A 24,494-nucleotide genomic window follows, 5' to 3' on the forward strand; every position below is an offset into this window, starting at 1 on the left:
CATCATCGTGATGTACATTAAGCTATGCATTTCCCTTTGAAAAGCTAGCGGAAACACAGTATTCCTGATTAAGAGAGAGAATGTGTGCATCTATGCGTTACAAACCTGTTTGGAGAGGAGTGGAGGAATGATGTAGTGATTTTTGAAATACTGTCAGAGGAAATCGTTTTCACACACAGTCACTGGCAGGGAGACACTGGGCTGCATTCAGTCGACATTTGTCCTTAACTTTCACAAACAAATGAAAACATGGAATGATGGTCTATGAATGTTGAATGATTTTTTTTTTCTTTCCTAACACAGTTTAGTGAGTTCAGCTATAACCAAAAACTAACTGGCTGCACTACGCTGAGTTTGTGAGGATAAAGTGTAACGCTTGCATTTACTTGTGAGTTAAGGACAAATGTTGATTGAAAATAGGTCACAGCAAAATCTCCAACATTAGCTCTGCGGTTTTATCCATCTTAAAACACACTTTAACGAGTACATTCTCATAATGAAATTGAAAGAAGTAAAAAAAAAAAAACCTATCTCTTTGAAATAAGCTAATTAATCCAGCACCCAGAGAGTAATTGCTAGCCTTTTTATTACCACTAACAGCCATGGGCAGGTGTAAGCATTGTCATTACCCTGCAGTGCAATACATTTCCACAACACATAACCTTGAATTAAATAATCTGGAACAAGGTAGACCCAGAAAACAAAAACAATGGATGATGGATTAGTCGTTAATAGACTGGATGCCTTGAATTAGTTTTTTAAAAGGAATGCTATTTTTTTAATCAATGTTTTTTTTTTTTTACCAGCAATGTTAACGCTACATATTGCCTTTTTAGGTAGAAGATTATATAAGTTCTGAAACCAGGTAGAAATCAGTGGCTTACAGTTCATCACAGATGCAATTTACACTCATACACGTAAATTCTGCATGAAAAATGATGAGAGATAAGTTGACACTGTCTCAGTAATTGTTCATGATGTACAGCCATTGGGAATTTGTCCAAAAAAAAAACAATCAGAAGTGATGCTATGACCCAGTCATAATGTCACATCATTGTAATTAATTTTTTGAACAAGGCTATTGTGGTGGATAAGAGAGCAGCTGGATATGGACTTGGCCAAATTGTCCACAACGCTGTCAGTTCCACATTCTGTGGGATCCTAAAAGACGTGTGCAGGGTGACTGTGGACAGCTCGGCGCACAGACACATCAGACTCACATCAAGCCGCCATCTGTCACTGGTCCCATAAGTCCATTCGGGCTGTCAGCGGGACCCAGATTCCCAGCGCAAGCACCAAAAAACCTGAACAAGGCTGACAGTTACAGCATAAAAGCCCAGAACACCGCAGTTTTAGAGCGCCTCACTGACCATGACAACTGTTTAACTGTTGGGAGTGTGGGGTGTCCAAACTAAGCATGCGATGCGATGGCTTCTGCAAACCCCTGCCATTTACAAGTTTAATTAAACTCTAATGTCTCTAATTGCAGTGGCTCTGAGTTTTTGCCATGTTTCAGCTGGTTCTACTAGGAAATTATTAGGAATTAAAACACGGCCCAAATATTGTTTCTGACTTAATCTTGCCTTAGGGGGAAAGCAGCAGGAAGGTCATATTTTATGAATATGCACATCATAGAGACTTCCCAATGCAGACTGAATGCACAAGTCTTTCAATTCAACACAACTCACCAAATGAGGCAAACGGCACAGCCTAACATATAATTACTCTCACCATCAAAAAACCCAGAGCCATACTTTATCCAAATTCAGTCTCAACAATACCAGCCATCAGAATCTAAACTACTGGTTTCTACCAAGATACTACACTGGGGCGGGATGCAGTTTTGTGTTTAAATTACTTGTATAAGGGTCGGCTGGGGGGCTCACCCTATTATGATATGGGCCCCATGGTGTGGTATGGAATCTGGACCGTGCCGATGCGGACTGTGGCTGGCAGCCCAGCAGGGCGATGCACAATTAGCCCTAGCGTCTCCCAGGGACAGGAGGGTCCCAATTAGCCGGGGTGACAGCATCACTGCACACCAGCAACCCACGCTGAAAGTTAACCTATAGAGCGGCACATTAAGCACCTTGCTCCAGCTCATGTCTGTTTGAGGCCGACTTGCAAAGCGCGATGTGATTAGAAGTGGCGGCTGTGACATTATGTGCTTTGGGGGAGAGGACCCGCTTGTCTTCACACTCCTAAATCAGCAATGAACGTTGGGATGAGCGATACAGTATGAGCATTCTTGGCCTATCCAAATTGGGGGAAAACTCAGCATTTAAACAAGTGAATTTGCTACTAAACCATTTGCTGAAACCAACAAAGTAAGGAGCCCCGGTGACTTCATCAGAAACAGGCGCAGCGATGTGACGGTGCGTTTAATCTCACTGTCGGGTGCCTTCCCTGCACACAGTGTCCAGCTGAATAAAAGCTACCACCTGGCACCTCATGTTCCAGCAGCTCTGTGCCATGAGTGAGCGATGGCCAGGAGAATCTCCAGGACACACCGCGAACGCCTAGGCAACAGGACATTCCGGAAGGCTGTCTTCCTCAGCAAAAACACAGCGAACGCCTAGGCAACAGGACATTCCGGAAGGTTGTCTTCCTCACCTGGCACACAACAAACGCCTAGGTAACAGGACATTCCGGAAGGCTGTCTTCTTCTGCTGCCGTACCACATCATGTATAAAGCAACAGCACATTCACATTAACATAAATAAACTGCATATACACTAATGATTAATATGCCATATTGGCTCTAGGGCAGGTTCATTTCAGCTCGCTGCTGCTGCTGCTGCTGCTGCAAAAAAAAAAAATTTCAATAAGACTTCCTTGTCACAAAGTTCCTTACAAACTGCAGTACATATTGATTTAGAAAATCCAGGACAGTTTACAAAAAGTCAGTTTATATTTTGCAAAGTAGCTGGATGGTTGGTACATATTGTGCATCTGGATGTTTACTGACGCATTTCAGCTTAAACACCTCGCTCAAGGGCAGAACAGCAGTGAGCCACTGGGAATTCAGGCTTGCAGCTTGTGGTTACAATCCCAGTTCCCTAAATACTACACCTACCTGCACACTTATTAGCTCTGTCACAGACATAGCATAAAGTATTTTGGAAACAAATTATCATATGGGGCTTAACTTAATGCTACAGCATTAGGTTATGGATAGGCATTATGAATGGACCACACTGGATCTCAGTTGGCCTATGACTACAATACACTGAGAGCTATAATTTTATAACAGACAAATAACACTGAAAGCTTTTTTTTTACCAAGCCAGTCTTATGAATTTTTCAAATTAAACAACAGCTCCAGGACACACAGTGTTTGCATTAAAGGTGTGCAGGCAAACGTAAGTCTTCAACACCCTCAAACCAGCATTTGATTGGATTAATTAAATCCACAGTTCAATGAATCTTTAATAAGTGTGGTGCAACGGGGGGATTCGTTTAGAAAACAGCTCGTACTGTTTGTTGCAATTAATTTGCCGAGGATTTCTGACACTATGGCTGGAAAAAAAGAGACGAACAGAGAAGCTGGGGGGTATCGTTAAAGCAACAAAGACCTCCAGCCTAAAAGCTTCCTCTGAGATTCACAGTTGTGGTGGGATACTGGCAGCAGTATTAAATTCCACTCAGAGAATCTCAAAGGTCACAGTCGGAGCTGTCTGTGCGGAGCTAAAGTGTGGGTGACTGAGACAAAGAGGCCTCGCTCACAACAGCTCGGGCTTCTGGTACTTTTTGTACTCCCAAAACAAGCCGCGACTGCGCAGGCCCGCCCCATTTCAGAAGGGCCGGGGCGGTGTGCTAGCATGGGAGTTGTCTATACAACTGATTTGGGTAATTTGGGCTTCTTGGAGGTGTTAGTTTTTTTTGTTTCAGTTCATCCTTTTAAAGTCTGACAACAAAGCCTCATTATAGCAAATTTTCTTCACCGTGCATTCAATCATTCTGCTTTACTGCAGAGAGCTCCTTAATTCATTCAGAGGAAATTTGTCATGCTGGGGGCAGCCCCACCACTGAATTCTAAATGTAGCCTGCTTAACTTGATAAGGTATAATTTAAAAATGCCAGGAATAAGCGCTCTATCAACTCTTCAACACAAAATGAATAATCAGAAACTTTGCACTAAATAAAAGCATTCTAATTAGGATCGTGAAGAGAATGGCTTGGGTGGACATATCTCAATTTTTTTCACTTGCTAAATTGCAAAAATAGTGTGCAACTTAAGTGAGAAATATCCTTGTGTGAAAGCTATAAGATCTACAGTGTGGCAGCAACTAATTAGATGCATGCATTTCCTTATAAATCTTACACTGACATTATGATGTCAGTTTGTTAATGTTCTTCCTATTTGCATGGACATAAATATACATTAAGTTGCATCAGAGTTGATTTGTCAGCAGTTCAGGGTGAACTGCAGATCTAGACAGGTTGTTTGTTCATCTCAAAAATCATCTAAAAAATCAGCCTGGAATACTTTTGCTTAAGCATGTTTCTGGGGTTGTACACTGCCAGACATTGTGAAAATGGGATGAGGAATGGCATTTACTGTACTTACTTATATAATATGATCATAAAAAGAGTTCCTTGTTAAATTCATACCCATTGCATGTTTCATTTTGGACACAGCAAGCCAGTACTTTATAATAATATCAGCACCAGCATATCTTTCAGACAAAGTTAAATACTTCTACTGCCAATGAGCTGGCCTGGTCTCTGGAATATGCCATCGCTCCATACGATCCCAGGTTAGTAATAATGAAGGGATTAACAGGTTAATCTAGCCATTCAGTTAGCATATAGAAATGTCTCTCCTGTGTGTGCAGCAAGGAGGACAGTGCAATAAAAGCACAGCCTCCAAACATCAAGTACCAGTGCACCAGTACTTCAGCTTGAATTAGCTTGAGCTAGTTTAAAATGTATGCACAGCTGAGCACTGCCAATAAACACACCATAAACTAGGAAATCAGTGTTGGGCCAAAAAAAAAAAAAAAAAATCAAAAGAATCAACAATGAGAATGATACTTCTGGATTTTTCCATTATGTCCCAGACACTTCACTCCAGGGAGAGTGCCAGACTCTCATATTAACGCGACCGTGCAGATGCTGCGCTACAGTTCTGAAGACCATTCGTCATGTGCTTGATTAAAGCCCGGCGCTAAAGATCCATAATGCTTCCCCCCTACCAATCAGGAATACGGCGTTTTAAAATTAAGGAATATTTCCAGCGATATTCGCGCCTGCTAATGAGTATGCTGCCAGCCTACTAATGATGACACCAGAAATGACAGGCAGGGACGAGGCCTGTGCAGCTCTCCTTTTTTCCCCAAGAGAGAATTAATGCTGTGCGCTAACAAGGAATTGTAATGGTGTATTAAAAACCCATTGGCATTACAGGAACATGTCATTAATACATCCGCTACTGTATGTTCTGAGCGAGACTGAGTGAGTGGCTCATTTTTTAGAGCACTGCTAGTGTTCCGTCCCGGACACAGGGTACACAAAGGAGAGGCTCAGCAGGTACCTCACGCACGGGCTGTATGTTCATCTTAAACGAACTGCGGCTCACACCGACAAACGCGCTAACCGTCACGTCCGTTTTCAGCAAAAATCGTAATCAAAATCATGATCGTCGCCAAGGAACACTTACTCCCTTACTGCCCTGGGAGCATTGCGAGTTGGATGAGTGTCTCATCGCGTGATTGGACGGGAACGCGTCTACGCGTACCGGGTCGTACCTGCAGAAACGGGCTCCGCGCTGACGTGATTCACTCGCTCGTTCGCGATCTGCTCACTGCATACAAATGCCACGGTTCCCCTGTAGTCAGGGTCATCTGGCAGAGGACTCATTTCAAGGTACACGATTCTCAAATGCTACACCCCATCTGGTTTATGAGCCAGTATGCAAAGGCCTAATTCCGGCACACCTCTGATAATACACTGATAACACAAAGAGGGCAATATGAATAGGGGAGCTTCTGGTTCTGCAGCGATATATCAACCCCCTCTAAAATTTAAGCCGAACCTGAAGCCGATCCTCCAGCAAATTGGAGACTATATAAACAGTGAAAACAGTGCTGTAAATTTAGCACATTCATTTTCTTGAACCAGCCTTTAGTGTAATAAGCAGTGCCAGATTTAAAAAGAGAAACTTTTTTTTAACGGGTTCTTTTAGCTCCAGGCACTATTTAAAAAAAAGTTGTCTCTCTGGCTTTAAGAACCCTGCAGGCGCTTCTCACCAGTACCCGTCAGACTGCTGATGGTTGAAGACTGAAAGGTACAAGGAGCCATCAGACTAATTAAGCCTCGACGAATTTGAGCTTGTTGATTTATACGCGCGTGTAAGTGAAATAGCTCTGACGCAGATAAATCGGTGGGAGGCAATTTCATCTGCTCATCTCCAGCCCCCCTGCGTTCGCAAATTCGTCGGACCGGCAGCGCAGACACGCCGCGCTGCAGAAGCTCGGATCCTGACAGTCCATTGATCAGAACGGATCCGCATCGACTGTGAAGAAAGCCTGCTCTCTACAAGGAGTGGAAACGATCTAGCGGGGCCATCGAAGCCACCGTCCTGCTATTAGAGATTGCTCTCTTGCACTGTGTACTGAGAAAATGTCTCCCTGACACGCTGCAGCAGAAAGAAAGGGGTGATATGAATCACGGAAATCTGCAATTCCCAGTTGTTTCCCCGAACAACTAATCATGACAATTACCTTTATGCAAATGTGCAGGCATACAGCAGATTACGGTGGCTAGTTAGCAGAGCAAACACACTCGGTGCCAAAACTCACAAATGTTCCCCAGAATATAACACCTTCTGTGCATAGCAGTTTGAATAGCAGCTTTATTCTGCTATTTGTGAGTTGTGATTTCTGCAGTCCAGACAAGTGTATTCACAATAGCATGACTGGTTTATGCTTAAAGGGCACCATCATTTATTTGAGGTGAGAGAAATCTGTAAATCACAGTTTGTTCACAGATGCTTGTACAGGTACGTCCCTTGTGCATTCTCAGTTGTTAACCCCAGGAAAAATACATAAAGATTAAAATGGTAAAACAATTGCTTACATGAATTCACAAAAATAAGAAACTAAAATGAAATCTTTGAAGCTAAATACTATACTTGCAAGATTGTTTTTAAATTATGGAGCTATTCAGGCCGCAGAGAACCCTATATTTGATATTCTGACAAAACATGGCTTCAATTCTTTATAAATATGAATTTTTTACAATCTCATCATTAAGTCATTGGTCACTTTCTAAACAGTACATGCAGTTCTTCTTGGTGCTTGACCAGTCCAAGTTAATAGGCATTCTCTGACTCATTGTGCTCTCAACGAATGCCTGGCTGAAGCAAAGCAGATGAAGTGGGCAGAGATTCACAGCCAAGTGTTCTCGCTAACAGAGAAGAGCTGTGTCTAAAGACGCATTAAAGAGTGTGGGGCGCATAACTTTGGAGTGAGAATGCTGGAGAATGCCGGCTTCTTGCCCACCTCCCCTAAGGAACAGACCATGGCCTCTAAGTTTCTGTTCTCGACCGAGCCTTTCAATTCCAGGCTTATCTAACTGCCCTTCTCAACAATTCTGCTGAACGTCCACCTCCTGCTGTCGAGAATCATAAACCATTTCATAAACCCAGTCCTAAAAAGTAATGAGTGCCCCCCTAGCTTAACTGGTGAAACATCCTTTAGCAGCAATAACTCAATTAGCTAAATGTTTCCTGTAATTGTTGATCAGCCACTCATATTGCCTGGGAAAAATTCAGGACCAGCCTGAATGAATGCTGAGCAGGCTCACAAATACAGATGCATGTCTACCACTATGCATGGTCATGTTTCCACCAATGTTTGTGAGCAGCGGGGTTCATCAATGCTAATTCAATGGGAGTTCAATGGGAGAATTAGCTTGGAGGAACCCCATTGCTGAAGTACCCCTTTACAATACGAAACATTGTTGCAGGAAGGTAATGGTTTTGGGCTGCCTTGATGGCTCAGGCCCTGGACATTGAGGACATTGAGGAATCTACCATGTATTCCACACTGTACCAATGTATTATGGAGCACAATCTCCTACATGGCTAAAAAACTATTGAGATGGTACTTTAAGTTTATGGACATGTCTATAGAAACCAACTATGAGCACTATTTCTTCCACAGAAATGTCGCTACTAACTTGTGAAGCTTTCTCTATATCCTCCAGGGACCCATACCATATATTCTGCTATGCTGAAACATACACTAGGGTCATTACACAAGGGATATTCAATAAATATAAAATAACATTTAAAAATATTTTCACGGCAACATATTTTTGTCATCCAATACACTTATATTATGTCAAAGAATTTAATACTTAAACTTTATTTTCCACTGGGTCTTAGGAGGGTATGAGTTTAATTGAACCAGCCAGATATTACAATGTAATACAACAAACTTCTGCATGTACACCACCCTACATGTAGTATACATAGTATGCATATTATACTGACAACTGATACAGTATGCATTGTGTCCTAACAATAAATACAATTATATCCAAACTGGAATATTGCTGACATTAGCGAGCAGATCATAAAATGTGGATTGCTCTAATCCCATTAGCACACAGCTAAATTTCTGTAAGATATTCCGTACAACCTTTACTCCAGGCTGAGTCACAACAACGCATTTTTTGTGGAAGCAGAGCAGTGCAGACAAATCTGTGCTGGCCGGACACACCAATCGCCGGACCCCGTAGTAGCGAACGCAACTGGAGTTGATCCAAATGAGCACCAGCAATCATCTGACTAAATGTGTACAATTACGAGATAAGCCAAGATTTGTCAATCAAGTCTCCCACATTTCCCTGAATGAGTATTCCCAAATAATGTTGCCAGCAAATTACTGTGGCTTAGTAAATCTAATTTCCCAATACTAACATTTGGCTGCTGCATCGATTGCCATCAGAAAAGATGTGATATGACTAGCAGGTATTTTTGCCAGAGCCTCATCTGTTAATTGCTTGGAAGTAATGGCTTAAGTCACCTCTGCCGGGGGTGAGTATTTATAGCTGAGTGCTCAGCACTTTAAACGGTTAATGAAGTGTAGGTCTGAGAGCTCATGATCCAGTCTCTGCACTGGCTACCGAAAATGTAGCATCAGCAAATAATTTGGGAAATACTTCCCAATACTGATACTTCCCTGATACTCCTTCAAATTTGGTAGGACACACTGTCAGTACACGTTAAACCAATTCCCCTGTTAAAGAAACGTTAAACGTGACCTACTATTGAATCAGGCCCTTTCTGAAAAAAGACTAAGCGGTCTCGGAGGTGCCGTTCAAAATTGTATCCTCAGTTGATAGGTAGTTAACTCAAACCCTCTCTCTGTAGACTCATAACCATTGTCCTGCAAGGACCAATGTGTTCTCAGTTTTCCTCTACTGCTCATTAATAACCTTGATAAATTAATTGCTTGGTGAGACAGGTTTAACCCCGTGCAGACCTTGAAGCCCTTCTAGACAGGAATCCCCGGCCTTGCTACATTAATGCAGGTGGAGGGCACGGGCCTGCAGCTAAATAAAATCTGATAGCAAGGTAGTGCACGAAAAGAGGGAAGTTCTGAGAAAAGTAGGGAACTTAAGTCTATCATAGCGTATTGCTATTATGATTGTGTGCCTGTGTAATGAGGTAGACGATACGTGGTGATGCTTGTACGAAGGTGCAGGTCGATTCTGACATGCTGTTATCAGACTTAACTCATGCTTCAGTATAGTCCAGCTTAAATGATACAATGTAAGTGCTATGTAAAGTGTGTGCTTGATAAGCTGCTAAATGCCTGTAATGTAATGTAATGTATGAGTGTTAGGGTTCTGGCACACATGCTATGCCTGTAAAACAGTAAGTTAGTGTACCGTGCCAGAGAGTGGAAAATTTCTGCACAGAGACCCTTTTTGCTCACACAGAGGGCATTTCAAAAACACCTAATTCATAATCAGGTTCAATGGGTTCAATTAACAATTAACTTTGATTTTTTAACAATTAACTATTTTCACAAATAGTTTGGCTGGTAATCTCAAGTGAGCTCATCCTACTGTGTTTGAAGAAAGAAATTAGAAGTTGCATTCAACTGTGAGTTAAATTTAGACATAAATGTTTACTGGATCCAGGCCTCCTCCCAATGTCAGTGTCTCCCTCCCATTGTCATTTATCAATGAAGATTGTTGATGGTTTAAGACCAAACCTCCACCTTGTGTAATTTGTAATTAGCTGGCTGGTCATGACTTTTTAAAATTTTGCAAGCAGTAAACAAATTAATCAATCTTTTTTGGCCTTATTTGTCTGGCTCGGAAAAGATCAAGGTCAATGTTACAATGACAGAGTTGCAATTTGAATTTGAACACTGTAATTTCCACTGAGAGCCTAAACTAGACGTAATCATGGGTTCCTGTATACCACCCCATCGAGTGCTTTTGAAGGTCATTTCGGAACATGACCCAAGTGAAAGTGTATTCAACATGCCAAACAGATGATACTACAGCGCAGCAGTCAAAATAAATCTGGCTGACATGATTCTAGGATTAGTTCATCAAACAACCTATATTGTAATACTGTCCAGATGTATTCACTTCTACTGCGCACCTTCAGTGAACTGTGGTCTTTTTTGTAGAGGCCAGTGAACACTGTGAGGTTCTGTGGCTGTACAGATGATGTAATTTTGGCCGAATCTGATATAGATATGAGACAGACAAATGACACTAGTCAAGATTTTAGGAGTTTCTGGAATGGGACACACTTTGTACATCCCTATTATTTGGATAAAGCACGGCCTGAAGAATACAAAATATCTAAAAGAAATACCAACCATACTCACTGAGGCTCAATTACTTTGGTGACGACAGTCAGCAGGTCAGGCTCACCATTATAAGCGACACTTCAAATTACCTTACATTCTGACTAAAGTTGTACTAAAATGTACCGATCAACATAAAGGGATTATATAGAGCACATAGTAACATGGAGAGTGTAATACATTCTCCATCAGATTTTGCAGGACAAAGTACATAAGCAAGTCTTGTTAGTGGCTTCTCTTCAGGGTAAGTTCTACCACAGCTGGAACAGGCCCAATTTAGTTTCTTTGTTACAGGTATTTGTCCCCACCCCTTTGCCTTTGTGACGTGTGACGATTTTTAAACTCCGTTTAAACTGTTATCCTGAAAATGGACTCCGGGCTATAAAAATATGGATACCTTTATGTAATTTCAAACTGGCCAACAAATGAGTAATGTAGAGACCAAGGAAAAGGTGCTGGAAAAATGCCCTACTGGCAAAGTGAAGAAAAAAAAACAGAAGTCCAGGCAAGCAACCAAGAAATGCTTTACCACAGGTACAGAACATTGCCGCAGGGGAATCAGTGACAGAGATTGAAAGCTGATTTATAATAACATATGTAGGGTTCGCTTTGCTAAGGGCTTCACTCCTTATCTGATGTTACAGAATAAGCTGTGGCTGAACAAAGCTAGTTTTTTTATCGCCTGCCGATGCCATACGCAATGTTTCCTTTCATATGCATAAACAATGTTGAATGTGTAAGATTAGAAGGATACTCCTCTGCTTTTAAGAGTGCCGAGCTCAAAGATTCAGTGGGCAAAACTATGCCCGCAATGACGTGAGGACCAGAATGAATCTTATAATGTGTTACTGGTAAGTATCTCAATTGTGAATCCAGCTTTACCCATTAGCTTTGGGGTTTATATGACTAAAGTTACCAGGCTTTTATACATAGGGGCTTGGATTCAGTCCACATTTGCACTTAACTCAGATCTACAGTTAAATACAAGTTTAGTGAGTTGAGGAATCACCATTTCAGCAGCAGTCTAGCAATGAGCAAAAGTCACTCATTTTGAAAGTCACTCATTGTGAAAAAAGACAATTATTGCAGTTAATAGTGAGTTAGTAGACTGAATCTAGGCCCTGGTCATTTACTGCTGTGTAGTCAGAATGGTGTCCTGGGAAGTTTGGTGGCCTGAATGGTACCTTGGAGGAGTTTGAGGTTCAGAATGTTTACCTATGGGGGTTTGATGTTCAGAATGGTACCTTGGAGGAGTTTGATGTTTAGAATGGAGTCCTGGTAAGTTTGACATTCAGAATGGTACCTGAGGGAGTTTGATGTGCACAGAGCTTGCAGGGCCTCTCACCTGTCTTTCCCGGTCTCCTCCTTGAACACCCTGTCGCAGTAGTTCATGCGCTCCTCGGTGGTGACGTAGATGCGGGCCTGCGGGTAGCTGTCCATGACCTGCCGCAGCATGTTGTACACGATGCCCTTGCCGTCCTTGCGCATGTTGCGCAGGGGGCCCCAGATCACGTAGACGGTGTCGTTGTTCTGCCCGAAGAAGTACTGCTGCCTCTGCAGGAGGAGGGGCACGCTGGTGTGGGACACCACCCGCAGCGTGGTCCGCCGCCCCACGTCCCGCTCGAAGCCCTTGGTGGGGGCGTTGTTCATCCGCCACACGCAGGAGGCCTGGTCGATCTCGGCCCCCGCCTGCCGGCCCAGCATCTGGCCCGAGCTGGACACCACGCTGCACACGTCGCAGTTCAGCTTCAGCGGCTGCAGGAAGAGCACGGTAAGGATGACCTCACAAGTAAACATGACCTCACACTACAGCACTCGGTCAGCATTCAATCCACAGCTGTCTTTAACTCAAACTAAGTTTTAGTTAAGACACAATGATATTACATCGTTTCCAGATGGATTTCCTGGATTCAATCAACATTTTGTCTGTAACTTCAACAAATAAGTGTTCTCTTCACAAACATAGTTTGGAAAATAATTTTGGTGAACATTTGGGGGCAAATGTTGATTTAATCCAGGCCCTTATCTGGCAATCATATCTTATCGCATTTATGAGATACTAACAACTGATTCTTATTCTTCTCATAAGTTGGTGAGAAAGAAAGCATGGCAAAGCTTCCCTCAGAGATTAGTGCTAGTGCCATTAGCCAGAAAAACACAAATTCCCAGACACCTAGCCATCTGTTAACCATGATGGCACCACTTAAAATACAACAATTATTTCTTTATTAAAAATGACTTTAACACTATTAATTATGCATTGACTAGTTATCAGTGCAGGAGAACACTGCACTTACTGCTTAACTTCTGACAAGCCAAATGATCAAGTGACATTTTGACAGACCAAACTTTACAAATCAGAAATAATGAACTCATTCAGACGAGGCAGCTACAGACACCAGAACAGATGTGCCACCGTGTGCCGTGAAGTCACAGGAATGAAAAGGTGCACTCAAAATAATGGAAACCCTGAAGAACACTATAACCGCGCGTGTGTAAAACAACAAAAGTGCAAAGGTGCTAAATTGGTAAAACCGCAGCTGCACAGCACGCCAATTGGCAAGATAAATGACAAAATAAACAGAGACTGAAAAAGGAGAATAGCTGCAGGCTGCTACAGCGCTGTGTGTCATTAGCTCCGCAGTTAATTTCTTACATTAATCCCAATCACTTTGAGATTCATCAAACGTGGCACCGGCTTGACAGGAGATTTACATGGAAGGCAGACGGATAAAGCTGTCGGGCGAGTCTGCCCGGGATCCGGAGCGCGCGCTCGCGGTGCGGCGGACGCCGCAGTCGATCTCACGGCTGGATGGGACGCGTGCCAGGCTAAAGGAGGTGGCAATTGAGTTATCTTGCACCTGTCTCACTTAATCCTTGTTAAGAGTTACAGCTGCAATGATGAGAATGTCAGCCGAGACACTGTGCAGACCCGAGGCTTCTGCGGCCCATCCATCAGAAGAAGGCACTGAGATGTTCTCATCTCATAATATCACACAGACCTCCATTGACAGAAGTGAGAATTTCATATAAGCCTTTATCTGAAGGCTTTTTGGTCTGTTTTATTTTTTATTTTTTCACTTTCAACCAAGAACCAGGTTCCAGTAGGAACTGCCTTAATTAATTCCATCCAGCACCATGCATGGTTCAACGGTGTGAAAATAATTCATCTAAGCATATCAAATTGAGATGTACAGCATTAGACGGATTAGTTGAAAAAACCAGATGCTAGTACTTGCAAGATGTAATCTAAGATGCCTTTAATTACTCATTGAGCTTATAAATAAAGCTGATTTAATTCAAACAAGTGGGTTACACCGACTTGTTATTTTCAAAACTTGTTGCTCCTTTTCTGATAATTTGCAGCGAAGGGTCTGTGAACACGTTTACAGTGCCGGTTGCAAAACATGACATTTCGGGCTGCTGAATGTCATCACGTCCCCGCTATAAGCAAATTAAACATTATTATGTCATTCACTTAGGCAAGTTAATCGCCTCAAAACAAACCGAGCATATTAACCCCAATTAAAGCCACCTTCCGTTTCACAGGCCGAGGTGCCGACATGCATTGTGTCGGGGGATTTTCTCGTACTTAGCGCGGCTTAGCGGAAGGCAATTATTTTGGGTGCCGTCCAACTGAATGACACGCGCTGCCTTTTGCTCCCGCAATTCACAGCTCACTCCTGCCTCTCTTTTTTTATTTTACAGGTTCTCCTGCCACTCCTGCGACTCATTTTCAGATTCGGTGTAATTACCCTGTACGGAACAGACAAAGACAATGCAACGTACAGGCAGGAAAATATCTTGATGTGAAAAAAAGCTTGGGGGGGGGGAGGGGGGGGGTGGGGGGGCGGCGTGAGGGGAGGAGGCAGGTTGGGAGTTATGGACGAGTACCCATTGCGCCTGCACTAAACTCTGAATGGGTAACCGTAAATAAAAGCTAGGGCAATCTGCACTGGTGCCTGGCACAGATAATGCAGAGCTCAGGCCTGCAGGTAATCCTGCGGGCCACAGCAGCAGATCTCCCCTCAGACAGAGCACTTACTCTCTCTGTGCCGTGGGTACGTATCGGCCTCCCACTTCAACAGGAATGAATGGCCAGGAAACTGGCTTTTAAAGAAACACAAACGAACCCAAATTCCGCTCAAGAGCATTACTGCAGGAGAAGTGTAGAGAATTTGGGACTGATCCCTGTGACACTGAATAAAATCTTTTTTTTTTTTAAAGAACCTGGCAATTTTGTACCCTCATATACTTCTCTACAGAACCCAGGAATTTTACCGTTAGCTACCGCCTTCTGCATGACTGATTTGTCGGACGTCAACCCAACAAGACATCTGACAGGTGTCTGACCTAACAATGTGATGGAATGACAAATTTAATGAATTCTACAGCAAATCAAATGTGCACGACTCCGTCTGCCATGTCCTATTAGAGATATCCAGCTGTCACCTCACGGACAAACCAAGAGCAATTTAATAATTTCCTTTATTTGAATTGCACTGGGAAAAGGCTATCAGTCACTGCTTGGCCTGTTCCCAGAGACTCCCTTTCCTAATCTGCGTTCCTATAATGGGTTTGGTGCAGGCTTAAAGATCAAACAGTGGTACTGTTCAGCACAGTCACGTGCACTTCAGTCTCTCTTTTTCACCACATTTTTGATGGTTAGAGCATGTAATCTACGTTAATTTAAATGTAGTGAATTCAAAAGATCAGGCATTGCGTTTTCCATAGCCACCAAGTATCCAGCCAGACCTGAAAACAAAGTAAAACCTGTGCATGTCGTTCAGCAAGCAAATATGAAAGGCCCGAAAATAACTGCCCCACTGGTTCACCAAACTCTTCACTTCTCACAAACGCTGAGGCTCCAATTCTTCTGAAAGCAGCCAATGGCAAAGCACAATAACATTTAAGAACTCCACACGCTCATTGATCTTGTCAATCCCCCCCGAAAATCTAGCTACGTTAAAATGACTGGCAAGATCACACTGATGTAAACAGAAAAACTATAGAGTGAATAAAGATATTGATGTTAAACATGCCATGATTAAATACGTAAACAGGAAAAAAACATCAATCTCATTTTATTTCATTTAATATAATCAACATCGTTTATCATGGGATTTGAATTACAAATAAATAATGAAGTGTCACAATGCAAACAACCCAGCCAAACAGTTTTGTGAAGAACAGTAATAGTGAGTCAAAGACATGGGCAAAATTCCGAATGCAAGCATGCAGGTCTCCACCCTGTGGCTGCCTCAGACACAGCATTTGGGAGTAAGCTTCAGACCCATTTTATCAGCTTTGTCCATCAGCTCTTACTCTCCTACCCTCCTCACATACGGTACCGTACTTCCATCTTCAACTGCATTTCACACATATCAATTTGCTGCGGTCTCCAGTGACCAAATGGGTAAAATGAACATGGTTTCTCCCTCTGCCAGACATACATGGTCTTTCTTTGTACTTACATTAATTATGTGTGAAATTAATTCATGAATTAAAATGATGGTTACCTGACTCTTCCACGCTCTCCATGTATTTTGCATTCTTTCTACTTCTGTTCCAGAACTTTATGCAAATACGTAGATGCAACTCAGACCCAAGTGTTTATCTGTCCCAATCCAAGTGGTACTTTACTGAATTCACGCGAGGGTTTGTAGACTAGGGAAAAATACTCAAAGTGAAGAAATTACTGTTGCCATATGCTTTGGCCAAGGATCCATCAACCTTTGTTCTAAGCACTGACTCATGATTACAGTAAATATGTTATAGTACGTTTACCTGGGCTAGTGATATTCATCAACTTATTTTTGTTGAATCTGTAAAGTATAGCATATCTTTTTCATTAAGAAACATTAAGAAACACTATGGCCTGAATTGAATGAACATATGTCTTGAACTTCAACCCACGAATCAACACATGTGGTAAATTCAGTGATTACTTGAGTACTTAAATAAAAAAGAACACTTACATTTAATAGTGAGACAACGTTAAAGACAAATGTTGATTAAATTCAGTTCTTTGTTGTTCTATTGGAACGATCTTTTACCAATTCCCCCAATATGGAATCCCTGATTTTAACGGTGGACCTGTCCCGTCATTGCAAAGGTGCAGGAGGGCACACGTTAACATGTAGATTCTCCAAAGTGCACGCAGCCAGCTGGCACTATAAACCTACAGCTTAGCTCTGCAAATGCGTAACTGCACCTGCTGCACCGTTGCTAGGGAATGATTAATCAGAATATGCTTCCCCCCCTTGACAGCAATATGGCCTATTATTAATTGTCCCTTGGCACTGCCAACCACAACTGTCACTGATACTGCCAAGATTTGATCCAGACCAATTGGGCCATTTCTGAATTAAACACAACTGCCTCTGCTGGGTACATTACATTTGACCCTAAGATTCTAAATTCTTAACTGCCGACGATCAACTTTGAGGAAATGGCAGTTTCTCTGTTCCACAGCTCAGCATTAAATGGAGTCAGATGTACCAGCAGTCAAAGAGATCAGATAACTCGCTCTTGCTAATGGTAGCTTCCTTCTGTGGTTGACAGTACCTCCCAGTTTATCTGCTTATTTTCTTTTTAAAAAAAGAGAGAACAGAAAGCTTTCAACAAAGCACAAAACCTCCAAGAGGTGCTCCACTGGAATGGAAACAAGATTTTGATAACAACAGTGCCTGAACCAGGCCTCTGAAGGTCACTTCAACCTTTTGCCTTTACCCGAGGTACTTCTGCATTGGCAATACGGTGTGTCCAGTGTCTAAATCATGGGTTTGTTCGAAGAGGAGGATTGTTTTTCCCTCTCACTTGAAAATCACAGTGGTTTCGCTCTTTTGAAGTGAAGCTCATATTTACTTTGGTGCCACAGCATCATATATACTGCAAATTCCAGCCTGATAAAATGCTTTCCAACAGATTGTGTTTAATGGACTCCTCTTTCTGGAACTGTGGATAGTGTGTGCTTAATAAACGTTACAAGAGCATACATACATACTGCACTGGGTGACGTTTAATAGATATTTGGTAAAGAGGCAAATAATTAAAGAAGGCAGACATAATGGGCTCTATTTTCTGGAATCGACGTTGCAATGGGCGTGGCTAGTGAATGCTGGTATTTTTGTGACCAGAGGCGAGAAGTGCACAACTTAAAGCATGCTACGCAGGTGGAAAATGGGCTGGATTGTGCTGAATAAATTATATGTTAGTGGGTGTGCTGCAGCTGGATTCTTTCATCGTCAATTAAACACAGAAAATGCATGTAGCTTGCAATATATTGATAGGGCGTACTGCCAATTTCCGTAGTTTATGACTGCAATGGAAGATGAGGAGAAGGATCTACTAATCAAATGTTTCTCCCAAGACTTTTACCAAAATGTACTAGCATCATACTCATATTGAAGAGAGGGATTTATTCATTTTCTTTATTAAGCTATTTTAAAAAGGTTTTAATAAGGTTTGTATTAATAAGGTCAAATTGCTTGGTATAACAGAGGCCCTCGGCTCTCTGACTGAATGTAAATATTCTCTGCAACCTCGGCTATAAACATCTCCTTGCTGTTTACCATGATAAGCTGTGTTACTAATATCAAACTGTGATGCCAGGAAATATAACACCTATAACTCTCCTGCCAAGACTGAGCCATCGTATTAGACAGCCAAACATCAGTGATATGCACCAAGCACCATATTGCTTTTGTTGTGATGATTTCTCACTTTTTTTTTCTTTCTTTTTTTTCTCTTTCGAACAGACTTCGTGCTCAGCACTGGATGCAGAAAACCACTATCCGTAGCGCCAATGTTCTCTGTCGCTGATTCCAGACTGAAATCAAATTGCCCCATAGTACATCAGCAGAAATTCACACTCTAATTAAGTTTACTTGTCTGCGGTTGATACATGAATATTCATAGTCTCTAATTTCAGTAATGCTGGCCTGGTAAATAATCATTCACCAATGAATAATGCAGCTCTTTGGTTCTGAAATTAGTCACCTTAATGATTACTGTACTGAAGTCAATACAGAATACAGAAAAAACAAGTCCTGAAAATGAGAATTTACGCAAAAGTGAACATACATCTCTATGCACTAAATACTGTTCCCGTATTAAACGTAACACAGTCCATCAAGCCATACACAACAATGCAGTACAAACAATCATCATAACTTATTTTCCACAGATGCTCTTAACTTCAAGCTTCATTTCAATACAAGCATTACTGATTAATAAGTAATAACTGTTATTTGATTAAAAGCAATAATGGCCTGAGAGAAGGAAGAAAGCTCTCTGGAATTATAGCCATTTTTTTTTCAAGCCTTGCATCATCGATCTCTCATCTGCCGTTGTTGACTGGATTAAAAACGTGGATTTAATTTTCAACAGCAAAAACAAAACAAAATTGACCGTAAGAAAAACGTGTGTATATATGTGTGTGTGTGTGTGTATTTCCATACACGCCTATATTTGCAATATGGAAATTATTCTGTATCTCCTTAGTTAATAAGTTACTCAATTAAAGTAAACTTCTGTATCGATGAATCTTATGTGTGAACCACTTTTTGGGCACTTTATCAATAAATGTTGACAACTAAATTTTGTGAACACGCCAAGCCCAGAAAATTTAGTTATCCTTCGTAGTGAATTCTTGGTGCACTTTTGTGGTCTTGTTGCTTGTCTGGTCAAAAGCAAATCATATAGCAGTGTTTAGATGGGTATAACAGAACTGACATCTTGGGAGCTGCATCAGTAGTTGAAGCCACGAACACGTACACAGGTCACATACAATATTTGGTCAGTCTGGATTTTACCGTGAAATGCCATTCAGATAAATAAAGCAGCGCAGAGCCACATCCAAGCAAGCCCATGGAAAATGTTTCAAAAAGGCCGATCTTCATTTTTTACCCTGCTTGGATAAATCAATGCATCGACACTAAAGCACTGAAGTAGGCTCAAGCTAATGGGTCTCACTATTATTCTGAGCATGGCGTGCTTCTCTTAAGCCATAACACAAGGTAAATAAACCTAATATTTCAGAATACTTTCCTAAAGTGGAGCCATACATCACCGCAGACATGCCAACTGGATTTAGCCTTGCTGGAGCAGCAAACAAGATTACAGCGCAGCAAGTAAACAGAACAATGAAAAAAAAAACACACATAATTAATAAAACTACACCTGATGTGCAACACTTGAGTTTGGCAGGATTCACTTTTTTGGCTTCAGCTTTTAAAAATTAAATGAGTGCGAAATGAAGTAGGGAACAAAACGGTTAAGCGTTAAGTGTACCGAATGCTGTGACTCTAAAAGAGATGCAAATGAAATCAGAGCGGCCAGCGGTACAGGGAAAGGAGGAAGCACATTTTTTATTTCAACTGTTAACCTAATTTGTTTGAGCATCCATGGGGATTGGACACAAAATGATTTATTATCAAAGCAGGTTTGGGGGGAAAAGGCTTCTTTTTTTTGCTGGCTGTGGGTGAAGGAATGTCAGGCCATTTGATTGCTCAGTGGCTGTCGTTGCAGAAACCCCACGGTGCCAATGTACGAGACACTATATTAATCCTGCAGTCCAGGGGAAAGAAGATTTTTCCTTCTCATTTAAGGTGATGGTTTCCAATGAAACGCTTGCTGCCCTGCATCCAGCAACGCAACAGCGCACAATCTAAATTTAAATGAAATGAAAATTACGCTTTGTGTGCACATGCATATATATATATATATATATATATCTGTTGGGACGATTCGATTTCTGGACCCTGTTCTGACAACAAATGCCTTTTGGGTTAGATGGGCTACACAGAGTTCATCGTTATTGCGATTGCTTTGATACTGCCATTTCCATAAATGGACCGGGGAATAAACATCACACAAAGCAGTTTGAAGTCTACAGAATGGTATCACGGGCCAAGTCCTTTGAAGAAATACAATATATGCCTTGGAAACATCAAACGTATATTCTCGGATACATTACTGAGACCAAAACACTGCGAAGATGGAAATTATATTACAGCACTGGTGACTGAGGGGGACAGTATATCTATATTGACCCACTATGCATTAAACATAGCCACCAAAGTAAGTTTGACATGCTATGTATTAAACCATACACAACAGGTCAGATGCATTTTGTGTATGATGTATTGAACTACTTATACATTAATCTTACGGAATCTGTATCTTACAGGATTCATTTTTACTTCCTAAGGTGATTGCATTAGTTGCTATGCATGCTTTATATTACTTCATAACAATGTGAAGAATATGATTTGAATGTATGTCTTCTGCTGTTCTGCAACATGTATTTTCCCACTGGGGATCAATAAAGTAATTTTATATTCTATTTCACACTAAAGGTGCAGATATCCATGAGGAAAAGACCCAGGAGCCTCTTCAGGGCTATATCGCCAGTAGCTCCTTCACCGCTATTCTTCTCCCGTCTGATTTACCTGATTACCAGTTATTGCTCATTTGTTCCCCTTCAGTTGCTGTGACAATGGGATTGATAGCAGGCCCAGGTTTTAGGCACGTGCGGAATGCGTTTAGAGCCAAACCGGGTGATGTCAAAATCAGCACCTGGTTCCCTGGTGCAAAAAAAAAAAACTGCATCCTAATGCGGTGGCTGTTGCAGCAGGGGGCCCTGGCTGCAGCAGACAGGGAAGCCGTTCTGCAGATTTATTCCTTCGGCTCGCTCCCGTTAACGACAACTGGTGGGAAAAAAAAGGAAAGGTCCGTCTCGAGGTTTTTGCACGACTGGAGTCGTTAATCGGCCGGTCTGAGGGAATCAGCGTCGGCCGTTACCGGCTCACATTCTCAAAGCAAACGAGTCGCTTGTGAACAATAAGCCCACGGAATACGAGATATATACATTGTAGGGTGTGGGCATGCAGGCTGGCTGTACTGCACTGTAGGGCTTTAGTCTGGAGCCACTGCACTGCTGGGGCAATCAAGCGTCCTGAATGATTAATATGATTAATATTAACATTCCGCTACATGCAGAGAAAGTAAGGCAGAAGTCAATTTCCCCTTCGACAATAAGCCGCTACAGAAAAACAGAAAGTTTTCCACCTCTTTAGTGCTCTCTTTAATGCTCTGGAGAGATGAAGCTACTCAGGTTCTACCACTTAGATTTATCGTGACTTAATTTTACTAGTGTATGTGCTATTACGAGGCGTACTATTCCATCCTTTTACTCTGATAATAATGACGATGATGATGATGATGATGATTATTATTATTATTATTATTATCGTTATTATTATTCACAAACATGTCGAATGGGAAAGGGCCACACTTGCTGGTCACAGTAAAAGCAGATATTATGTTCAATCTGTATCTGATCCATCAGATATTGCCCTTACCTGCCTGCTCCTTAAACTTTGTCACACAGGGCATGCCGTGCACAGTAATTACAACATTTATACCACAATTATCTTACCAAAAATCACGCTGTACATGACACAAACGTAAAAGGCTAAATCCAGATACAGTACTACTTAAAGAGTTATTTCAAAAGTAACGTGAGAACATGGGAAAATCTAGCTAGCCAATGAGGCTGTATGAACTCTAGTTAAGGTGGTTGATGTGCACTCCTGTAAAATGAGAGTAGACGGCTAAAAGGAAGACCCGGGGAGAACAGAAGGGTGACATTCGATCAGAGAACTTCAGGGGTAATGACTGCCCCGGAGCAGCATGGGAACACAGCAGCTGTTAGTGCTCATAACAGGAAGGAAAGCAGGTCAAACACAGTGGACAAAGAGCCTGACCTTTGACACATCTCACCTGTGTGAGCCCAGAAACTCAATAAGGTTTAGGATGGGACCCTGCAGCGAAACTGAACGGTCATAGCCCAGTTCCTCTAAAGCACCTTTTCTTTTATTTGGTTTAGGATACGACTTTGACCGGCCACCTGACACCTGCCATCCCACAGTCCGATGCCTCGTCCTTCCTGCACTTCCCTAAACTACAACAGAAACACCACATATTCAACTGAGCAGCTTGACCTTTGTTGTAATCCATATCCAATGGAAGATTATTAGCTAAACTGGGGACTGGGGATGCATCTTATGTTGCTTTTTTCCAGTGCAAATGTAAAGAGACCCAGAACCTGAAGGTCAAATGGTGGACCCCCCCGTCCATTCAGAGAAAGTCAGAGAATCCACTGTTTCTCAGTTATTCAATTATGTGTTTCATTAAGATTGCATTCATCTCTCTAAAAGCACTCAGCCCACCAAAGTCCTGTTCAATCTGTCTCATGCACACCAGACATTTGCCAAAAAACCAATTTCTAGAAATATGAAACAACCAAGCAATACCTGTCATAAGTAAAACGTCTGAAAAGTTTTAGCTTCGACATTTATATAACACTGACATGAACTAATGTAGGTGTTTCAGCAGGGGGGTCCATGGGGGTCTTTTGAGGTACTATAGGGGGGTCCCTGGCCAGACTTGATATGCTAAGAATATATGACTTCGGCAAAATAGTTCAATCGTTCAAAATATAAGAACTTTAAAAATATATAACCCCCTTTAACCTGTGATGGGGGCCACCCGGATGCCTTTGAGCCTGGGTGGGGGTCCCTGGATCAAAAAAGATTGAAACCCCTGAGATACAGAACACTTTCCTTGAGTATGATGGGCCATCAGTTGCAAAAGAGCCTCTCAGTGCTGTGCTTAAGTGATTTTTTTTTATAACACGCTCATAAACCTAAATGGGCTTCTGCACATATGCAGACAATTCCTAAAGGTCCATGTTCTAACAGAATCTGCCCTGCTAACCTGTGCTTCAGGCTATTGGTTTAGCAGAAAGGAAGGGATGAGAGCAGGTCAAGTTGGGGTAATTATGCTAATCAAATCATATTACCATTGCACATTATTATTCTATTCAAAAGCAGAACATACTCAGCAACGCTATTGCCTGGATACTATCAGTATCTGTCCTTAACTTTGAGCTGACAAGTACATCAGGACAAATGCTGCTTGCATACAGGCCTATGGACAGATGTGTGAAGATGGCACAGACTGACGAGCTAGTGTTCACTGAGCCTGCGTTTAAAATAGAATCCTATTTTTAACCATCTGTCCATCACACCTAGTGCAGTTAGCTCTCACGTCCTCAACCTGTCCTTCCTCACGTCACCTTAGTCTTGGACGTTAATTGCATTTCCTCTATGGTTCCAAAAACGGAAATACTAGATTGAAGTGGACAGGGGCTGCAAAAGCTACATTTGCTATTCCGCAAGCCTTCAAAAAGACGATCAGTTGCTTATTTACCTTTACAGCCAAGGGCCGGTAGGAGCAGGTAACAGGATGAGAGGCTGTTAAATCCAGACGGAGAGAAGGCTTTCGACAGAGGAGAGGAGAATGGAGAGGACGCGGGTCCCATTTGCATGAATTCTACAATGCAAATTCCCACCCGTCTCAGACAGATGGGGTCATTTGTAGGCAGGTCACTCCAGGACCTTCGCTTTAGAACGGGATTGAGAATTTTCTGCAGGCCTGGCGCTAAGAAGCTTTTATAAAGCCTCAACTAGGGAGGGCAGTGAGAGCAAGCGAGCAATGAGTCGCGAATGAAGCGTGTTATTGCTCACTATAAGGCTACGCTACAAACGCACACGTTTCTCTCGCAAACGTTTCCGAAGCGACAGC

General features: G+C 42.0%; 1 protein-coding gene across 2 annotated transcripts in view; it reads right to left on the minus strand.

Annotated features, from left to right (window-relative positions):
* Positions 1-24,494, minus strand: part of st6galnac3 (ST6 (alpha-N-acetyl-neuraminyl-2,3-beta-galactosyl-1,3)-N-acetylgalactosaminide alpha-2,6-sialyltransferase 3) — an 85,333-nt gene that overhangs the window by 30,299 nt on the left and 30,540 nt on the right. For both annotated transcript variants that reach the window (XM_064338164.1, XM_064338163.1), the window contains exon 3: positions 12,187-12,596. In XM_064338164.1, coding sequence (XP_064194234.1) covers positions 12,187-12,596 — 410 coding nt within the window. The remainder of the gene's footprint in view (positions 1-12,186; positions 12,597-24,494) is intronic.

This window comes from Anguilla rostrata, chromosome 6 (genome assembly GCF_018555375.3).
Source record: "Anguilla rostrata isolate EN2019 chromosome 6, ASM1855537v3, whole genome shotgun sequence".
NCBI lineage: Eukaryota > Metazoa > Chordata > Actinopteri > Anguilliformes > Anguillidae > Anguilla > Anguilla rostrata.